General features: G+C 46.9%; 1 protein-coding gene across 1 annotated transcript in view; it reads right to left on the bottom strand.

The window, feature by feature from the left end:
- The window catches only part of LOC8040883 (signal-regulatory protein beta-2-like), a gene marked incomplete at its 5' end in the record, with an annotated part of 35839 nt that extends 14625 nt beyond the window's left edge, over window positions 1-21214 (bottom strand). The window contains 3 exons of the mRNA XM_042286228.1: window positions 10732-10873; window positions 12458-12669; window positions 21178-21214. Coding sequence (XP_042142162.1) covers window positions 10732-10873; window positions 12458-12669; window positions 21178-21214 — 391 coding nt within the window. The remainder of the gene's footprint in view (window positions 1-10731; window positions 10874-12457; window positions 12670-21177) is intronic.
- Between the last annotated feature and the right edge of the window lie 1077 nt (window positions 21215-22291).

Below are 22291 nucleotides of genomic sequence, written 5' to 3'. Positions count from 1 at the left end.
ACCTTCTTCTTCCTCTCTCCTTCCTCTCTCCTTCTCGTTGATCTCGTCGCCAGCGGGACAGCGTGAGATTTCTCCAAATTGAAGCTCGCGAACACACCTCAAACCGCTATACTTCGTCTCACCCAGTGGTCTCACCTTAGCATGGACTGTTGTTAGCCGCGCATGCTAGAAGCGCGAGCTAGTTGCTTTCGATGAAGCCTCGTCGGCTGAACGAGCACTTGTGCAGCGAGTGCTACAGTCAAGGCAGTCAAGGCTATCAGCTCGCGCTTGCACAGCCTCGGCAGTTAGTACATGCTAAAGTGAGACAAGGTATAGCTGCATATTTATATTTAAAAAAAAGGAAACAAAGCACGTTCACCGTCGGAACGAATATATCAGAGAGTTTTAGTAGACCGTGTTTCCCCCTCCGCTGAGCCCCTCCGTTACCCGGAACTCTACAGCCAAGGCCATCGGCACGCAGGCGCAGTGGCGGTTTCTTCGTTGCGGAGGGTTAGCGGAGGGGTAAACACGGTCTACTAAAACACCCTACTAGCGATGGGATTAGCTGCACCGGGTTGGATAGGACCGAACAAAAGGGGAATGTCCGCTTGCTCTTTAACGAAAGAATTAAACTTGTCTCGATCATTTGATGAACCTGGAGAGCACAAAGTGTGTCGTCATGGCATTACGCCTGCGTTGTGATTTTCTATGCTTGGTCACGAGGAGCTTTCAGTAAGTTCGGATTCGTTGCACACATGACACCTGCGCCGGGCCCGGGTTTCTCAAAACGATCTCGACAGGTTTCATTTTACTTAGGAGTTGAGTGTTTGAGGAGTAAACAAAGTTTCCATGGTTCTCCTTCGTCCGAGTGTCTATGTAGTTCCTTGACCTATTAGTGCACTTTGATGGCAACGATCCTCTCGTGGTATACTTCCTTCCAGCTTAAGTCCAGACGCAGTCAACGCAACGTATAGTAATGGGACTTACCAAGCATCGCCAAAAGCGCCAGTCACTGTGCATTGTATGTTTATGTTTTAGGATTCAGCGAGATTAGAACATCTGTAGAAACATGTCGAGCACCATAATGGCGCGTTTTTGACGCTGCCTGATTCAACGTTACTAGATCAGCTCGGTTGACAAGCTCCGCATTAGCCGCGCTTCGGAAAGCCGGCCCCCTCCGTTCGCGCGAGCGTGGTGGCGCTGTCGTCGCCGCCCGCCTAGAGTTCCTGTATAGGCTCCCTACGGGAGGGTAGCTATACAGGAACTCTACGCCCGCCCGGTCCGCAAGGCCGGCCAAGCTCTGGGCAAGCTCAAGACGCTGGCTTTCATTGCGAAATCAGGCGGTCGGCGGCACATCAGTTGCCCTTGCGCACTCCTTTTTTAAGAAATTGGCTCTGCAACTAGATTCTGCTGCAGTCACGATTGTAATTACGCACGCTAATGATTTCTTTGATTTTTACTTCATAATTTATCGGATAGCAGAATGGGTGCCTAGCTTTGGGTCTGGCTTCCAAGTGCGATTCTATGTTCGTGTAATATCAAAGTATAACGGGATTTATGTAATATTTGATGTCTCATGTTCGTTTATGACTAGCATCCACACGCAGGGGCTCGCGTGCGCTGTCAGCACCGTATGCAGTTCTCGATAAACGCCCCCACTTGTCCCAAGAGAACGAACAGTAGGCGTTTTCTGTCTTTTATTTGTTACCGCAACAAATCTTCAGCAAGCTAAAATTTCAGATGAATACTGTGCAACGTTTATATATCTATGCATAAAAAAATAGCGAGCAGAATGCAAGACACCAAGACTGATAATACATATAGTTGGCGATCACAGGACCCGAGCTTTCTCGTTTGCTACCACCGCCTCCTCCGTCAGCTCTCTTTGATGCATCTCGCGTGGAAAAGCATTTGCGTTACAACAAAGAGGCACTGCGGTTTTCAAAAGTGGTCTTTGCACCCCAGCCTTCGTATGACGCATTCTCAGGGTAGCTAAAATGCATTTATTTTGGCTTGAAATAGATATCGCAGAAACGTCACGAGATCAATAAAACAACATTATCATTTAGGGACAACTACAATGCTAAGGAAATAGTAGTTATCACAAAGCGAATTTAAATCAACGCGCGCTTATAAACACGTCAACAAGCATATTTTTGCTGTCAGGCTCATGGAGCATGCATACGCTTGCACAAATGAACTCGTATCACATAGTCACCGAGGGTGTCTCACAGTTCATGCACTGTTGCCGCGAAGCTGTAGCAGGTAGCGTAAAATAACGGTTCTGATATCTATCGCAAGTTCACACGTAAATTTCCCAACACACACAGATAAATCCGCGCTGATCAGCTGATCGGAAGTGATGTCTTGAAATTCTTACTCATACACCTCCGAAATGGCACGCACACGCAAGGAAGCGAGGTTGTCACTCACGTAAAAAACACACGAAAGGAATAACTCAGTTGTTTCCATCAGTAGCAGGCCTCAACGTAGCCGAATACAAATACAAAAAACTGCCCGATTCTTTCAAACGACGAAGACGTCTTCAAATTGTCATTCTTTGCTAATGCGGCTTTGGTATGTATGCAGCAGTTTACGCTTGAACTTCTGACACAGACACAGAACACCAGCAGATGGAAGTTGACTGTATTTTAGTCCGCATACGACCAAAACGCAACGGTCCATGTGCCGGAAACCACGAACGATAGACACAGCCATTTCTCCGAGCTGCTTGCCTTGGTGCCGAATGTCGGAAAACTGCTAAAACTAAGAAGGCCCGGCGGGCCTAAATTTACCTCAAAAGTCCCAGGAAATGTTGTCCTAATCTGGAAATTATTACGCTGCCAGCAGTCCTTAGTAATACACTTTGTGAACACACACAAAAACGATGTTTCACGGCGTGTCCACGGGTACCGAGGCCAGTCAGATCGAACGGGTCGGGCGGGCTTGGACACGAGCGCCGCTACGCGGCAGTGAATGGCAGCGCGTCACTTTTTTCTCGGAGCTTGTCAACTTCTCCGATGCAGTAATGTTGGCCTGATTAGTCCCATCAGCAAGTACCGTCGGCCGCGTCTGGATCTTAGGTGAAACCATTGCCCCCTTTATACTGACAAAGCTGGCGGATCGCCACGAGATGCGGCCGCCGAAAGTGAAAAGGTAGAGCGGCAGACAAGAGTCATGTAACGGGCGCCCCGCTGCGGTGAGACGCCGAAACACACTTGTTCCGAGCGATTGAATGTCCGCTAGTGGTTCTCGCTTTCCTCGGGCAACCGCTTTTTTTCTCTTTGGTTTTGCAAACCATACTTCGGGTCCTCGCCGCTGCAAAAGCTGTGCGCTGAATACCACACTCCCCGAGAAATGGTCTGTGCTATCAGATCCTCGCGCTCCAAATTTGCGACCGGGCACCCTATGGCTCCGTCCTGAAACTGCCAGGCTTTGTGAGTATAGAGGAGGCTATGGTTGAACGAAGGATAGCTGAATTATAGTTACGAGGGGAGGAGGCTTACCAGGTTTATCGCTGCATATGGCGCATGATGTCATGCGCGAAGTTGTGACGTCGTACGTTCGGTGAGCTATGCGTTGATGTGTTATGCAATGATCTATGCGTGACGTCGGGAAATCACGTAGCGAGCGACGCTTCGTCATTCGGAGGCCACTTGCGTATGGCAACGGTAACCTGCAGGCGCCCGTGAGTCGTTTTTCCTCCTGCAGCCGCTCCCTTTCGTCTCCTTGTGGCGGCCAGCAAAGGCATCGGGCTGCGGATCATCGATTCCCACTGAGCGGCGTGGTAAGTCTCGCTTGTTGTGATTAATTACGCCCAAATATGGTTACGCGTGATTTATTATCAGGGAGTACGCCTTCTGTATGAACGCTCATGCATTGCGTGCAATGGGCTAAGCCCTTGGCCTGCGTTTTAAGCTTTCTTAGAGCGGTAGCTTTTAGTGCCCCTTCCCGGCAGGAAACGCTCATATACCAGGCGCGTAGCCAGGATTTTGTTTCGGGGGGGGGGGGGGGGGGGAGGGGGGGGGCGCTCATAACAAAATGCTGTATGAGGGGGAGGGCGAGAGGAGGTCCCAGCAAAATGGAAGATTTTTTTTGAGGGGGGAGAGGCAGGCCCCATGCCCCCCCCCCCCCCCCTCCCTGGCTATGTGCCTGTCACATACAAACGCAACACTTTACTGTATATACAGCAGAGGCACTGCTGTCCCACTACCGGTCGTCCCTCAAACATACGCCTACTGTGGCAATGCTCGCTCGCGCACCCCTCCCCCAATTCCCCCCTGTAGGCCGCTGCTGTTACGGAAATTGGCGTCTGCGTGATCGCGGAGAGAGCGCTCTCCGGCGCCCCATCGTTCCTGCTGCATCCACGTACCTTCCAGCGACGCCAACCCCTTCCTCCCCCTCACCCCTCACGTAGTCGCGCTGTGCCGACACGCTCCCTCGCCTCCCGACTCCCGCCGCCCGGGTTCCGTTCTCGAGTGCTCTCCGCGTCTCAACAGAACACCTCGCGTACGTACTTTCGCTTCTTCCACCGCAGGCGCGGTCAAGGGTAGCCGCCCTTTTCAAGACAGCGATTCATCAGAAAAAAACAAAGAATTAAGAACGTGCTCCGGGCCTTCAGCGTCCCTGTGGAATAGACGCGCTTGCGCAGTGCAAGCCAAATTTCGTGCAAGCATCGTAAAGGGTGATGTGCTCGTACTTGTAACTTCTGTTTCTATTGCACGAAGGGGAACAAGCTTTGGGCAGAATTTTAGAGCGTAGAAAACGGCGGCGATGCTTGTTCCGCAACGATGGCTCGTCCAACGCGTACAAGGACGGGATTTCCGCGAGCACCCGATTGCCTTCGCGACGCACGACGACTGCTTCTAACGACAATACCGCTTCTTGAAAAGCATTGTGTGATCGCAGTGTGATCAGGTGCGCGACGAGAGACGGCGACCATGATGACCGTCGAGGAGCAGCCACTAATCGAATCACGCTGAGATTTTTTGCAACGGGGAGCTTCAAGGACGCGGTTGCCACCGATGATCACATAGCTAATGCCCAGTCGATGGTGATCAGAGCCGTGACGGCTGTCGCAAGTGTCGCTGTCAACCGGCTGAGAAGAGACGGCTGGGTTGACAAAACCCTGAACCGAGGCAGCCGAGGCATGTTCGAAAGAAAACTTTCGTCGCCACCACGACAAGCACACCGACGTTATGGGGTGTGTTGACTGAACCTAGAGTTTAACTGAACCTTCGTCACCATCATTGGTCTGAAGGAGACCGTCACCGTTTTGAAGGCCTCCTACATTTCGCCGCAAACACCACTTTGCCATTAACATCATGGTGGTAGGATGTCGTTAAAACTTCAGGGTTTTTACTGTTTCGAAGTTAGTGCACGCTTAGTACATCTGTCTACAGTTGACCATTTGTTGAGATTTTTAGCTACTGTCAATGACGAGTTAAGCTCTGGATGGGTTGCTGATGAAATTTTATTGTAGGAATTAGATATTTTACCTTTTCACGGCAATGTTCTGGAGTTGCATGTCGGTCATCAGACAGTCCTAAGAAACACTGTTCGATGCCCTGCAATAAACTTTACGAACAGGTGTGTCCTGAGGTGAGTCGTTAGTTGTTTAGACAGCAGGAGTTTAGTCTGCCACAGTATGGCAACATTGTCACCCACTCTAGTCGAGAAATTTAGCCAGTGCAATCAAGTGGATGGTTGTAATCCCCGTGACCAAGAAAAACAATAAAAATATATCATTGTCCTACCTTTAAAGGGTAACTGCAAAGAAAAAAAAGTTTTTTTTTAAACAGCCTAATTGGGACAAGCATGTCACAAAACAAATGTTCCGCGGAAAAAAATATTTTTTTTATCAATATTTACGCCACAGGACGTAATTTAGTAGAGTCAGAATTTCTCCACATTTGAAACTCCCGCTCTTTCGACCCCCGCGGAAGAGGAGTACGCCCCGCCCCTCACTCTCCTTGCGTTGCGGAGTTGAACGACGCAGCGTCTCGACTTCCGGCAAGATCTGGCAACCACGCTAGGCCGCGGTATTTTTTTGGTTTGACGCGGTTTGCGAGCACATGTAGCGAAGACGTGACCGGAGAAGTGCCCCTGTGATGTTCCCGGAAGATGGAAAGTATCGTTCGTAATCGTCGTGCGCGCTTTGAAAGCGAAGGGAGTCACAGAATCCACGAGTGCGCAACCACGAGCCAAGGTTCACGACAGCGCTGCGTTGGTTTCGGCGATCTCGTTCTGTTTGGTGCAACACGGCGATGCGACAGAGCTGAAACGTTTGTGGTGTGTGTAATGCGGTGCTAACACGGAGCGCAAATTGGTTGTTGTGGGGTTGACGTTCAACCAGTTAAGTCCCGTCGTCGTCAGCTGATCCAGTCAAACTGGTCCGGGAGGACGCTGGGAGCGTTTTTAAAAGTAAATCTGCCTCGTTTTGTTTCAAAATGTGTAAGTTTCCCGACGCATACCGTGAGTAAAAAGCTGCGGGCGTTTTCAACAAAATTACATCGTTTTAATTGAACAATGGACTCCGCATTGTTGTCCTAAATCTGCCGTTTTTATGCTTCGTGTTGGACTGCGTTTGCACAGCGACGTGTTGCATCGTGCGGTATAAATAAATTTGGGCACGATTTCGTACCTGCCTACAGATGCATGAACAGAGACCATTTTTATGTAGTGGACATAGTGCTTTTTTTATTTTCTGTCTAGTCGCGGACGTTAGGTGCACACGGGGCGAATCTCGACGGCCTCCAGAGCGATATGACGAGAACGTAACTAGACACGTTGGTCGCTACGCGAACGCCCGATTGCCTCCAGCCAAATAGCATTCCTTTCGGGGCGACATGGCTGCTGGAAGGCTTACTGTCGGGATCACGCATCTGACATCTCCGGAAAGTCAGCATTTGTACGCACAAACAAGCAAAAAAAGAAAAAAAAAAAAACACGCTAAGCAAGCAAAGAGGAAAACGAAAGAACCGCGCTATGAAAGCCAAAACCCCGCGTCGCTTCCTATCACTAACACCTGCGACAGCTGCTAAACACACACTACTTCACTTCAAGAAGTCTCACTCAAGCACCTGGGTCAGCACGAAACGACGAAACACTGATCACTTCGGCGAAACGATTAGTCGAGGTAGGCGGGAGCAGACTTGGGCGGCCATGAAAGAATGGCGAAGCTTTTGTTTGTATGAATCCAAACGGAAGTGCCCGTCTTGTAAACCTTTTGTAAAGAATAATAACTCTCATCACATGGGTTATTCTTTAAACGTAAAAATATGCCGCTCAAAAGGAAATTGCAACATATAACAAAGGTTTAACAACCAAGACCTTAGCTGTCAATCAAACTCTTAGCCAATGAGAACCTTTTGGGATTGACGTCACATAATCACAACTTCGTGGCGCGCGATTTAAAACGGACGAAATAGCCGCAAACTAAAACGAGTCTCACGCAATAAATATTGCTGTGAAAAATGTTTTTTCTCGCGGAAAAATTGTTTTTTGACATGCTTGTCCCAATTAGGCTATTTAAAAAAAAACTTTTTTTTCTTTGCAGTTACCCTTTAACACACCTATGTTTAATGTAAAGGTTATGATACCAATTGAATAAATTGTCGTTTCAAAAGTGACAGTCACTCTTTAAAATTAAAGAGTAGTGCGAACTGGATTTTTGAAATTTGCATGTGATGCATTGCAAATACGCACTGTTAACTCATCACCATCAAGCATAAATGACAGGCGGAAGCAGAGTAGTTGTGGACATTAAAGGCGAGCATATGTAGTAAAGAAAGAGCTGCTTCGCAATGTGAAGAATATCTGCATCTATCTTGCCATTGTGGTACGAGCTCAGTGGCTATTAACATGTTTATTGCAGCCTGTGGATGTAGGATGCTCCCCTTATGGTATCAACCAGCAGCGAAGCCAGGGGCTGGGGGGGGGGGGGGGGGGGGGTAGGGGGCGAGAGGGGGGGGGGGGGGAACTTAAGGGGCTTCGCCCCACTTTCTTCCAACATACGGCGGGCCTAGAATATACATACAAATTTTTACACCACGGTTGTGCTGTCACCACGACTGCCAGCGATCGCCCCAACGGCAAGAAAACAAATGACCAGCTCATTGCGTTCTAACTCCACAGGACCATCTAATTTCTTCTTCTCCTTCTTCATACATTGCGTTTTACATCATTCAACTTTGTCGTCCGATGAATCAGCAGTCAGCGCTACATAAACCTCATTGAGCTTGTCGTTTGTTTTCTTGCCGTTGGGGCGATCGCTGGCGGTGGTGGCGACAGCACGATTCTCCCTCAAGCCATACGCTGCTGCCCCCGTTCTCGCGGAAGCGCGTCGGTTGCTTTGTGTCAAGGTGAGGTTTTGAATCTTGACGCATGGTAACGCTGAATGAAGGTTTATTACCGTCTTCATAATCCCAGCAAGTTCGCCGTTACGAGCCACAACAACAGCATCACTTTCAAGCTTGATAACACCTTCACAAATAGAAGTCAAGTCTTGCATCTCGCCAAGTGTTATATCGGAGAGGTTGAACACCAGCTCACCGTGCTCTTCGACCAGGTCCTGCCGCCAAATGGGCTCATCCAACAGCACGAAAGCATTCGTGCGCGCGTTGATCAAGTTACTGATCGCATGTCAAACCCCACCCGCGGTCGATCCGACGAGAATCACGACCATGTTTTTTCTAGTTTATTTCGGTTGTCGAGTTAAAACAATGCAAATAACCCCGTGCTTTCTTATTCTTACGTCAATTTGCCGTCAGAACCCAAACTCAAAAAGCGGCTGTTAGCGACAAACAGAGGCTTTCTAATTTCACGAACGTTCCCACGGCAAAGAGCGTTGAATACGCCACGCGCAAAGAAGCCAATTGGATAGTGAGGAACCTATGTAAGAACGTGTAAAAACGTAAAAGTACCTTTTTTTTTTTTTAGGGCGAAGCTCCTTTGCCCCTAAAAGGCTCCTTAGCCTTGTCCGTCCGTCCGTGCTCGCAAAAAAACAGAAGAAACATGTTTGCGCCGTTGACAGGATTCGAACCTGTGCGGGGAGACCCCCAATGGATTTCTAGTACATCGCCTTAACCACTCGGCCACGACTGCGGGACGAGTAGGAGGCTCTGAGATGTGGTAGTAACTCAAGAGCTGGGGATGTCATGGATGAAACGTTGTATGTAGCCGCTCAACGTCTATACAGGAGAGGGCGCTGCGGTCAAATGCATATAAAATCGCGTTAACATTTGCATGCATGGTTCTGCATTTCACCGACCATAAAGTAGTAATAATGAAGTCGAAACGGCAATCCGGAACTCAGCACTACCTATGAGCAATAAACAAATCAGCACCATCAGCACTACCCATGAACAATAAAATCAGTATCATCAGCACCACCAGAGCTTCGCTCCAATCAACACCATTCACCACGTGGAGATGCGGTCATTTTTTTTGCACAAGCTTTTGTGCAAATAGAAAATTAAGTAAAAAAATGAAAGCTGTTTAGAAGTCCCTGTAACGCCGAATTAGAGCGCAGCTCTTGAGGAGGAGGAGGGAAGGGTACTGAGGGGAACGGTACTGAGGGGTCACTTGACCTGGGGGGTCACCTGACGTCGGGGGGGGGGGGGGGTCACGTGACCTGGGGGAGGTCACGTGACCCCAGAAAGGGCTCGCGCGGTGCATTATGGGGCATTTCCCATAATGCACCGCGCGGTTACGCCGATGGCGACGCCGCTCAAGCCGGAAACGGGTGCCTAACAGCTGCGCTCTAAAAAGACTGCCCGAGAAACGCCGAAAAAAAAAAAAAGAGCACGGCTGATGGGACTACCGTCGTAATCACTGCAGAAAGCGAAGGGAGCAAAGCATTATTAAAACTGCCTGAAGAAACTTTCCTGTACATTATCCACAGCATGTTCACAACCGGTGCACTCCGCGTCGATCTCACGACCTGTCATATATTACAACAGAGTCGTCGTAAGCGCTGTATTCATTTGGAGGTTCCTTCACAGGCAAACAGGACATTTCATTTGCAGTTGATGTACACGGCGGCTTCACAAAGGATGTTGGGTGTCGCGGCGTACCTTGACATACTATTTTCTTCCCGTGATGTCATCCGTGTCGTACAGAAGCGGGGAAAGCAACGACGCAAATGGGGCACAAACACCACAAGGTTGTTACCGCGGTCATCGCCATGTTTGGTTTGGAAGACCTCGAGAAAACAAGTTGAGATATCTTAGCTAAATTCACTTTACGTCATGATTTTTGAAATAATCTTTCGTATTTTATAACAAGATAACACTATTTTTTTCTGTTTCTTTCCATTTTCCGAAAGTTAGTCTTTTCTCTGTTATTCGCTCATTCTAACTCCCGGAGGAAAGAAAGAAGGTAACAAAAATAACAGAGTGAAACGCGGGGATTTCTGCGTCCCAACTGCGGGACCACGTCCTCGTGACGTAGGGGGATGGTCAGATTCTAGCTGGCCGCGTGCGTGAATTCGAACGCTGGGGCGGAGCCTCAAAAATAATAATTCGAGATTAAGGTTCCGTTCCAACGTTCTAGACACGTCACTTTCTTGTTTGCGACCAGGATAGCACCCCAGAGGCTATTTGTCTGGCGGTAACGCTCTGTGACGTTTCTGTCCTTGTTTATCCGGCATGCCCTACAGTGGGCTCATGTATTTGCTGGGGCTGCGGTGTGTCGCTGCGTGCATGGATCCTATCGAATGTCGGCCGTACGAGAGAAGACAAAGAAGCTTGCCTTTCTCGGCGACGCTGATTGGACCGCTTCCTCGGACGACGTGGAAATGTGGCGCTGCGGTAAAAACTTCGCATACGTACTGTCCTTCGAACGCCTTGGTCACGTTCTCGAATAGCACGGATGTCGCGCTACTGTATTGCAGCTGAAAAAAAAAAAAAAGAGTCAAGCAATACGATGTTTTAAAATGACCGCGAGGAAAGTAGTCTCCACCAGTATGAAAGACCCTATTCCTGTGGCAGCTTATTCAGCGGTGATAAGGACATTCTGGTTAGAGGCACATCATTTTTGCACTGAACTAAGGCTCACTTATTAACGCAGTATATGTTTTATCAGCCAAATTCTATGAGATGGCCGTCATGAAGAACCATGACAAAGAGCTCTGACTTCACATGTCACCATGGCGTCATCATGACATCCTAGTGGCGTCGTTCATGTCATGGTTACGTTATCGTGAAATTATGACGTCGCTTGACGTCATGCTTTGAAGTGACGTAATACTTTTACACGACTCTATGACGACACGTAACACCATGACGTCGTTTCACGCCGTGACATCACGTGCACAATGAATTCGTGTTTCGTCAAAGTCATATGACCTCATGACAGAGGGAATTTGTTAGCATTGCACATATATTTTTCTTCTTTTGGGGGATTCTAGCGAGAGCTATTAAAGTCATAGGAGCATTCCGCCTGCTTCCTCCTCCCCAGCCATCCTTTCCTTCGCTTTGAAGTGTTCACCCGTCACCGACTATAGTAATTAGATACTTAACAAGTAAATATTGTCACCTGCTTCTAATTTGTCTTCTCTAATATTAATTTAAAAAATATCAATTTGACACCGCGTACTCATAGTCAGGATTAAATTAACAAAATGGACGAGAACCTTTTAAATTTTTTTTTATATTGTTTTTAAAAAGAAAATGTTTCGCGGTACAAATAATTTACTTTTAAAGACACTCTTTTAAAGAAAGGTCTCGGAAGAGCTCTCGTCCGCTTCTTTATTGTAATACTAAGAACGCCGTGTGAACTTATCATCTTCGTAACTTTAATATTGGAGAAGAACAATAAGAAGCAAGCGACAATATTTACCCGTTTATTACGGTATTAAATAATTAGCTTCTGACCATATTCGCTTGCATTAGAACTGCCATTCACACAAGGGAAAGATTGGCAAAATAAATTTATAGTATGCATTTTCAAAGTTTCTTTAATAAAAAAAAAAATGTTTTGTGCTTAGTCGGGATGGCCGCTCGAAGACTGGAGCATTAACGTCAATACTGAGATGCTTTCCCCTCTTTCTTTTCCTGAGTTATTGATATAAATTTAACGCACAATTATTTCTTAAACGAGACATGCACGTTTTTGGCCGGACTGATGGAGTGGGTAGTCATGTGTACAGCGCTAACTTTCGTCTCCAATGTCAAGTCGCAGGTTGGCCAATGCAGCATGACCGCCGAGTGGGTGAACCTTCATATCGACGCTGGAAGCACACGAACACACGCACTGCGTTACAGTGCTCGTAAACTCCTCCCTGTCCTCCTAACCTTGTTAGTGACTATATAAAGGAAACAGCCGCAAAAAAAGAAAGCCTTCCACATGCAAGTGAAGGTTGGATCATGGTTGGCCTTCACATCTATAAAATTATATTTATCTGAAATCTCTTCTATTGTTAAGCGCGCATCATTTAGACTGGTGACATCTATCCAAATCCTCTGAATTAACATACGTTAAGATCAGCTCCGGACAACGGGAAGAGCTTTCCGCCTGATTGAGTGTATTGGTAGAACACCACGCCGTTCTTGGTCCACGTGGTCAAGTAGGGAATTTCTCCCTCCAGGTCATAATCGCAGCTCAGCCGAACCGCTTCGCCCTCTTCGACTGTCCGTGGTATCTGAACGTCGAGGAGCTTCAGCGACGTCGCAGTCATCAGCGTTCCTGCGCATTTCAAATCATTTCGTATTATTGAATTTGATATATTGTCACATAAAAATGGGACCTTTGTAGACTTGGTTCGATTAGTCCAAATATAGATTTATTAAACAACTGGCATAAAGTTAAACATTAAGATACACACATAAGAAATTAGACTTAGGGGGAGAAATAATTCTAACCTAAGGAAACTTTCCCTGCCGTCCTCCTCAACCAAACACACCCTCAGCGGGGGCCCCGACCACAGCCAAACTCGACAAACACAGTTCCACACAAAGGCGGCGAGCCGAACTCCTCCACAGCCGTAAGGGGGACCAAGTTTGCGAGCTAGCGGGCGGACGGCTCCACAGCCGAAGGGGGGTCGGACGTGCAGGTTGGTTTTCCAGAGGCAGGGAGATGTCCAAGGCTTGGTATCCAGGAGCCAAGTGCCTTACGGCCCCCCTGGTGGCCGCTTATATTGAGTTCAGCAGCATTCTGGGGTCCTTCAGTCCACCAATCAGAAAGTTTGGGAAGGACCAATCAAGAGGGGTTTTCTTAGAGCCAATCAAAGGCTCGGAACCTAAAGCAAATACGAACATTCCAAAAACAAGCGCATATACGAGACAGAACACATTCCAAACGAAGCTCACAAGAGCAGCCATAAACAACAGAAAGCACATTCGTATGTAGACAGAGAAGTTACACATACACAGCGCAAAACCACCTCCGAAGTAGATATCCCAAATGCAAACATACACAAGACAAAACGTTTCCAACGCGGGGTTCTGTAAACTAAGTGTAGCGTTACAGCGTTCACGTTCTCCCCCATTTGGGGTCCCCCGACCCCGGCAGAGGCCATGAGCCGTGCCGTAAAGACGAGTGAACCCCCGAAGAACGCCAAAAACAAAGTAAAGCTGTAGACAAAAAACTCGCGCGAGCAAAACTTCGCGACAATATTTTACCTCAGAGGCACCTAGCAATGCATCACATGAGAATTAAAGCCCAATATTGAGAGAAGTCATGTTACATATACATATACTGAAACAAAAATTATAACTAATGATCGCAGTCGTGCTCATTTATATATATACGAAAATGGTGACAATGGAGCTGTCAACACTATACGACATGTGAAAAACTAAAAAGAATGGACAGTGTTTTCACAACTCAACGCATTAACACACGCAACAAACACTATTATTTAAAAATACAAAAAGTCTTCGAGGAATTAACACTGTAACAAATAAGCTTCTTACAACTTAGTACAAACAACATGCACACGCGCTCAGCAGCAGTGGCACCACGGTACCGTCACAGGCGTCTAAAAGGTATCCTCTGATCTTCGCAGCTGGCTTTGTTGATTCATCAAGCCGACAGCGCGGGGCGCAGCACTTTTCATCGAGGGACCTCGAGAACGACCATTGGACGCTGCACGCACGTGGACCACTACGTCATTGCTCGGCACCTACTACAAAAAGGGTCTTCAACCAAGGACGATCAGCAACACTTCCTTTGATTTCCTTCTCCCAAGACTCTGACTGACTGGACAAGCTTCACACGCACTCAGCAGCAGTGGCACAACGGTACCGTCACAGGCGTCTAAAAGTATCCTCTGATCTTCGCAGGTTGGTTTCTTTTTAACAGTTTAAGTTCTTCTTTGGAAACCGCTGCTGCTGAGTGAATGTTTCATTTAAACACGCGTTACATTGCAGGAATGGAAAACAAATGTATTGCCAGTCATGAACTGCTTCGCGAAGATGAAGACTATCTGTGCTGTTCACAGTGTGAATTTAACTATCACATCGGTACTTGTTCCGGAGTAAATGGCAGCACATATAAGAAAAAGACAGAGGCAAAAAAAAAGTCCTGGAAGTGCGCAACATGCAGGGCGTTGAGGACTCGAAGCAGCCAGAGCGCATCGAAGCCAGGTGACGAAACTGGAGCAGATCTTGCTAGTGAGATCGCTCAGATTCACAGCAAACTTTCAGAAGTGCTTGAAATGAAACTCAAAGTAGATACCCTTGTGAAAATTAAGGAAACTGTTGACAGCATTGAACGCTCAGTGCAAGAATTCCCACTGAAGTATGATGAAGTAATTGCCGAGATGAAGCTACAAAACCAGGAGATATCCGGTCTGAAGAAACGTGTGGAAGAACTCGAGATGGAAGTAAGGGGCCAAGAAATTGAGAAACTAAGACAAGAGGTAAACGAACTAGAGCAATACAGCAGGCGGCAAAACTTAGAAATCCACGGGTTGCCCCAGCATGTAAACGAAAATTTGCCTAAAAAACTAAACCTACTGCCCAATGATCTCGACCTTCCACAGCTTTGTGAAACGGAGGCATTTAGTTGCCTTTCGTCAGGCATTTAGTTGCCTTTTGCGACGGCCCCCTAGACAACTGTCTGATGTATGTTATCTGAATAAAACTTTGAATTGAATTGAAAACATATCTATAAAAAGAAAAGTGACAACATTTTCAGGGAGGCTTTACTTCGACTCAGATTAAAAATCGACATACATTTCGCGCTTTTCACTTGTCCTCGCTTCCTTTTTTTCAATATTCTTTCCACCTTTCAACTTGCCTCAACGCCTCAACACAGCTCCACTCGCAGGTTAGAAGATGAGGGCGCTGACAAGATTATCTTCCCTGCAGAAAGCGGAACTTGTACGTCGGCCTTTAGCTACAGACGCGGCCGACTCTACGAGGTAATAGAACCAGTCAAACAGCTTCAAAAGCGCGTCTCGAGGCCTTCCGTCTACATGATTGGTCAAGCGTTGACAGAACACGCACAGAAACGTGATGAACACCGTATTGGTGCACTTTTGACACCACCTGTCTTATTGGTACCATCCGCTCGTTGGGTCGGCTTTCTAGTGTAGGAATAGGGGGAGTGGGAAAACAGAAACAATTTCGTTCGTGATTTAATGGGTTCGACTTTGCACGAATGATCAACCCTGGCGGATATGGACCGAGCAGGTGTGAAGTAGTTCGTTTTGAGAAGTGATCCGGTTTTATATACTTTCACAAAAGAAAACACCAGCGAACATTTTTTTTTTCACGCACAAGCCAAAGTGCAACACGTCGTTTTTGGGCCGCGTTCGAGCTGCTAAGGTTGGTTCACACATCTGCATATAAGTAGGATCAAGCGCATTGCTCGCAGCCGCTTACGGCGAGAGAGCACACTACCCCACTGGCGCCATCTTTAAAGTTACCCTGGAGCCATGGAGGTAGGAAATTTTTGGAGGCGACATGACGCGACCAGAAGTGAATCCGGGGGAGACTTCCGGTTCGGAGGGACACGACCCCAACGATGGCCGGAAATGGCCGGAAAGAGACAAAGAAGACGCCATGGGACAGAACGGACAGCTGATTTGGCGCCAAAAGCTCTTTTGGTCACCCTTGGGGGCATTTCCACCGACTGGAACCTCTCCTTCCGGTTTAACTTTGGACTTGCTCGTTTGGCTGGCTTGAGCCGGTATGTCGCCTCCTGTTTTTAGAGCGCAGCTCTTAGGGGCCCGTTTCCGGCTTGAGCGGCGTCGGCGTCGGCGTTGGCGTCGCCGTCGGCGTAACCGCGCGGTGCATTATGGGCAAATTTCTTTGCTAGATCTAGCGGAACAATTTCGGTAAATCTAGCGGAAAAACCCCGCTAAATCTAGAGGAAAATATCATCTAGTGGAAAAATTTCCCCGCTAAATCTAGCGCAAAACTTTCCCCGCTAGACTTAGCGGAAAAAATTCCCCGCTAAATCTTCCCCGCTAAATCTAGCGGAAAAATTTCCCTGCTAGATTAAGCGGAAAAATTTGCCCGCTACATCTAGCGGAAAAATTTTCCCCGCTACATTTAGCGGAAAAAATTCCCCGCTAAATCTAGCGGAAAAATTTTCCCGCTAAATCTAGCGGAAAAATTTCCCCGCTAAATCTAGGGGAAAAATTTTCAAGCTAAATCTAGCGGAAAAATTCCTCGCTAAATCTAGCGTAAAAAATTCCGCGCTAAATTTAGCGGAAAAATTTCCCCGCTAGATTTAGCGGAAAAAATTCCGTCTAGCGGAAAAATTTTCCCGTTAAACCTAGCGGAAAAATTTTTCTGGGGGTCACATGACCCTCCAAGGTCACATGACCCCCCCCCCCCCCCCCGCCCCCGAGGTCACGCGACACCCCCACCCCCCCCCCGCCCCAAGAACACCCTTCCCTCCTCCTCCTCAAGAGCTGCGCTCCAATTCGGTGTTACAAGGAGTTGTAAACGGCTTTCATTTTTTCTATATCCATGCCTCAAACACTTCCGACATGGATATAACAAGACTGAAGGTTTTGTCATACCTACGCCTTCAAACCTACGCACGATCTATGGGAAATGGTCGCTCATAACCGTCTCTAAATATTTCAATCTCACGGTGCAAAAATGGTGCTCAAAAATTGAAAGAAAATATTTACACAAATTTGAATTGTTCCAGGGCTACATAGTAGGTGACGCGAGTGTGCTAATGTGTTCTCTAAACGCTTACAAGTGGGCAGAGCACACTCGGCCGCACTCAAACGGAATTGTGTGAACCCAAAACCGTTTCACACTTGGGTAACACTGTGGCAACTTCGCCACAACCTGCTCGTCGAGATGGGGTCAACTTGTTGCTTGTCCGCTTCGTTGCCCCGATAATCCTGTCAAATTAGGAACTTAAGGCCCGTTCACACACTTGCGCTTGGAGCGACCGCTACGCCTACGAACGGATGCAACCGGTTGGAGCTCCCACCGGTTGCATTCGTTGCTATGGTAATTACCATAGCAACGAAACGCCAAACGGCCGTTTCGTTCGTGTTCGTTCGCAACGCAAGGAGTTGAGCCGGGCTGACCGTTTTCGCTACGTTCGAGAACGACAGGAGCGACCGCAACGACAGGCCAATCACAGGCCGAGGAGAATTCGGTCGTGCTTGCTACTTCTGTCTACAAACATGGCGTCGGTGGTGATCGTCGACGTGGACGGCGTGGTGGAGGCTCATCGTTCTCCATAAAAGCGTTTTCCTTAACTGTTAATTTTTGTCGTGTGTCGCTCTGATAACCTAGCACGTACTAGAAGGGGAGATCCACTTACTTGTACGGCTATGTCGTGGCGGCACTCTCAAGACAGCAAAAACGCCTGTGCCGTCGTGTTTGTTTACCTCGACTGCAGGTGTGCTTTCTCAGAATTTGCGTCCTCGAACATCGCCCAGATTTCTTATTTGGCGCATTCCATGCGTGTGCTCAAGTTCAAGGTATTACCGTATAAAGGATGCGAATTTTCACGCGTTTTCATCACCTGAGAAAAGTGAATAGTGTTAGCAATCCTGAAGGCTCGCAACGTCCATCTGATCAAAAATTCATATTTCTGCGTTGCTATTAGAGAGTTTTAGTAAATCGTTCCCATAACTCCGATAACGATACCCGATACTCCGCCACCGCCTCCCTTGCGCATGCATAGTATCGTTATCGGGGCTATCGGAGGTATCGGAACGATCTACTAAAACTCTCTATTGGCGGCGAGATGTGTCGGTGACGCCCTCGTTCGGTTACCTTTCGTGACGTCATTACCTTGTGAACAACAAGTTCGATGGTGTTTGTAATGGGCATGGTGGAAGCCTGAAATCATAGCACTCTAAAAGCAACACTGCCAACACCGCAAAAATTGAAGTTCTTACATTCCGCTTTTTTCCGTCGATGAGACATCCTTTGCTGACGTCATAGTCACCATTCGGCCAATTGTGGTGGGCCGACCACAGCGACGCTTTCGATCGCTCACATCGCCAATATGGCTGCTAAGATTACATCATGTTTTGTAATCGTAGAAAAGGTCTGTGGCGAGATTTGTACAATTGGCAAAGTCGTGTATTAAAGTCGTGATCGTCCAAGACGGCGTACTGCATCTTTTTTTTTTCTTTCATCCACTCTACCCTGCAAGCCTGTCATGAAAAAACAAAACAAAAATTAGGCTATAGAAAATTGTCTGTCTATTTTCTGTTACGGCATTAAGTGGCAGTTCGTCCCCTTCTTTTTTAGAGGTGTCGCTGAAACAGCTGACGGCGGCGTAGAAGCGGTCGCCGTGCTGACGACGCGCTGCGCTTCTTGCACTGCAGTGGTTGCAGGAGTGTGTATGCGCGGCGCAGAGCGGTCGTTCGGGTCGCTCCGGTCACAACGGACGCAGTCGTAGATAACGCGCTCGTTGCAGATGTCTGAACCAACCTTTATCGTAGACTGGGTTTCCCCCTCTGCTAAGTCCTCCGCAACGAAGAAACCGCCACCGCAACTCTGCACCGATGCCCTTGACTGTGGAGTTCCGGGTATCGTTGCGCGTTGCGGAGATGTTGCGGGTCGGCGAAAACGATTTACGAAAACTCCCTATTGCGGATACATTGACGCAGTTCGGAAGACAGCGGCAATGTTGCCTCGGTCTGAAAGCTTTCGATAATGGAAACTGCAGTACCTGCGTGCTAAGAATGCCTTTTGCCATGGGCTGTGTGTCCGAAAAAGCCTGCGGGGTAGGTCAACAGGCGAACCTTGGCATTTTGATTCACGCCTTTTCATGGACGTCACGTCGCCTGGTTTCTAGAGGGAGAGAGACGATGGTTCCCGAGGTTTAGGGAAACATGCCTCATTGATACGTGCGCTAGCCTTTAGCCGGTTCCCAGATTTGCTTAAGCTTACCGGGTAAGCATATTTAGGAGTCGTCTAAAGGCTAGCACGCGTGAATCACAAAAGAGTGTTGACCTAAGCCTTGCTCCCCCCCCCCCCCCCCCCAACCTTAAACCAGGTGGTGTGACGTCCATTAAACGCGTCAACCAGAGATGATGACTTACTCCGCAAGCTTTTCCGAATGCGCGGCCCCAATTCGGTGGATGAGCGAATTTTTTGCCGGCAACTCGGCAACACACATACGCTTCGATAGAAAAGTGCCCAATCAGTAGAGGTTTTTTTATCTAAGAATTCACGCCACTAGTGGCCTAGGCTGGCAAATGATATTTAGCAATAATCAAGGGGTAATTTATTGAATGCTTGCTATTCGCGGAGAGAAGTTTACTTGGGGCGCTTCTGTGTTACTCACTATGGATAATGTATGTGCTATACCACATGGTTATGCCTTAATTTTCATAGTGCATAAAGACTAGGCATTACAAGTGCTTGCACCAGCCGGGGGGATGAAGTATCCTCATTCTGGGTTGTGAAAAAATTCCACCAGGCGGCGATACCTGAACTTCTTGCCGCGAATATACTTTGTTCAGCCTTAAGCCGAGACTACAGCTAAAACAGAATGGAAGAACGCTTCAAAGCAGCAACAGCTCCAGCTGTCGTGCTTGTGGCAATGGCTGCAGTCTCAACTTAATGGTGAACGGAGTATAGGCAGTTACGGTAAACGATTGCCGAATAGGTATTAGCTGCAGATATGAACATTTTAACTGCCTTTAAACTTAAGGCCACGGTCCCACTGAATGTGGCAGTTTAGGTACTTTTTGGCAGGTCATTACTCATGTCCTTTTAAATACTGTTTTTGGGGATTGATGTCATTCGAAAGGCAATGCAATCTTCTTTCATTGGATATTATGTATGTGTTGGTTTTTACTGTCCATTCGCATTTGTAGCGTTGCGAATATGATGGCACGGACCCTCACTTGCTCCGCTAGTTCATGTTTTATGAACGATCCATTAAAGATAACACGGTTCCAATATAGCAGTTTTGTTAAGATGATGTCGGAGCAGAATATAACGATACACTTTTTTGGTATTTGCACTACTTTGTTTTTTTTATCCCTCCAAATATTGCTCTAAAATTGACATTTTTCAGCACAAATATGTTTTTAATGAAACGCGCTAGGGCAATGAAATTAGCTACAGATGTAGTGATTATAATTGGTAATATACAGAAAAAAATTCAATGTTCTGTAAAATTTGTTTTATTTTGATATTTTATATCAAACGTAGCGCTTTTTTGTGCTTCGAGTCATGGTACTTCAAATGCCGCTGAGGAAATAATTAAACTATGATAAAATCTTTTATAACATTTAGAGCTACAATGGTTGCCCAAGAGGTGGACGATGGCTTTCTTTCATTTTCAAAGTCATAACTCTCCAGGAGCGTTTCAAACTTACCTGTTTTGACGCACATCTTTTTTGGACATCAAACAGATTTATTGGCATCTAATAATATTTATTGTTTGGAATAAACATACATTGCGAGGTATTAAATTGTCACAATGATCTTGCTTTGGTTTCTTAATAGGTGTAGAGCTTAGCTAATTTAACAACATTTAAAAACTGTTTGGGTGTTTTGTTGCGCTACCTGGCGGATGGCAGACAAACTGCTGATTTCTAATGTTCAAAAAATTTCCGAGGGCGGTGTTGGCTTCTGTATCATCATCTCTCTCCGTGTCTTTTTACCCTCACATTTAAAAAAAATATATTGGAAGATTTACTATCGATAACTGAATGGTTTAAGTACTGGGTCAGGCTAATAAATCTAAGACAAATAATTACACAAGCGTAGCGTGATATAATGTGTTCATTATTCGATATGATTGAAATTAATAAACAATGAAGACGAAGAGAAAAAGAATACACCCGAGTTCACTTTAGGCCTAGAGTCCCTAAATGAGCTTTAAAGCATCAGCACTCCTTTCCCCAAAATTCTTTTGGGCGCCGCCATTTTGGGTCTTGCTCAGAGCAAACCCAACTGCCGATCACCATGATCCAAAAGTACGACTTCCTCAGCATTAGATGCGGTGCTGGGAAGCTGATGCAATATTGCAATGCTCTGTCGCGGGTTGTTGAAACATTTGAGGGACGGAAAAGCGTTTCCTGTGATTTTAGATAAAGCTTCATATAACTGGCAAGCATGATTTTAAGCCACAATATGGCCAAGTGTCGTTACTCTGAACCGTAGCTAATTTACTGGCACAAGTGGGAACAATAAAGAGTCAGGTGTCAAAAGGTAGTGGCTTGTGGAATCCACGGGGCTTACGTCATGGCCCCTCCAGGTATTACAAGCCTCTTGAACAAGAGCATGAATAGAGTCATTAAATAAGCTACGCTTCAGAGTAGAGACACTTGGCCTTATTGTGGCTTAAAATCATGGTTGCCAGTTATTTGATGCTTTATCTGAAATCACAAGAAACGCTTTTCCGTCCTCCACTTTAAACAGTTTGCGACAAAGCAAAGCAACATTACATGAGCTTCATAACACCGAATCTAATGTTGAGGATGTCGCACTTTTGAATCATGACGATCGGCAGCTGCGCCTGCTCTGCACAAGCACAAAAATGGCGGCTTGCACAACACTGTCGGGGAAGAGAGTGCAGATACTCTAAGCGCAGCTCATTTGTTGGTTCTAGTTCCCGCGAAACTCCTTTTCCCTGACTGAAACTGAAAGTAAATATGAATAATACACCATTATTATAGCTTATTTAGTTATAACCAAATACAAATAATGAGAGGAGGAAGCGGGCGGGTAGGAGAAACGCGGTTTTATGTGCGACCGTTCTAACCTTCTCAAAAGAGAGAACGCACGAGCTTGTGCTGGTTTAAAAAAAAAAGGCACACAAAGAAAAGAGGCGGCACGCTGTGTTCTTTGTTATTATACGTATAATTGCAAATTGTTGTGTGTATGTTTATACAGTCGGAAGTTAGTCTGCCTTA

Source organism: Ixodes scapularis, unplaced genomic scaffold (genome assembly GCF_016920785.2).
Source record: "Ixodes scapularis isolate PalLabHiFi unplaced genomic scaffold, ASM1692078v2 PGA_scaffold7__128_contigs__length_106722199, whole genome shotgun sequence".
Taxonomy (NCBI): Eukaryota; Metazoa; Arthropoda; class Arachnida; order Ixodida; family Ixodidae; genus Ixodes; species Ixodes scapularis.
This window is presented reverse-complemented; position numbering and strand designations above follow the sequence as displayed.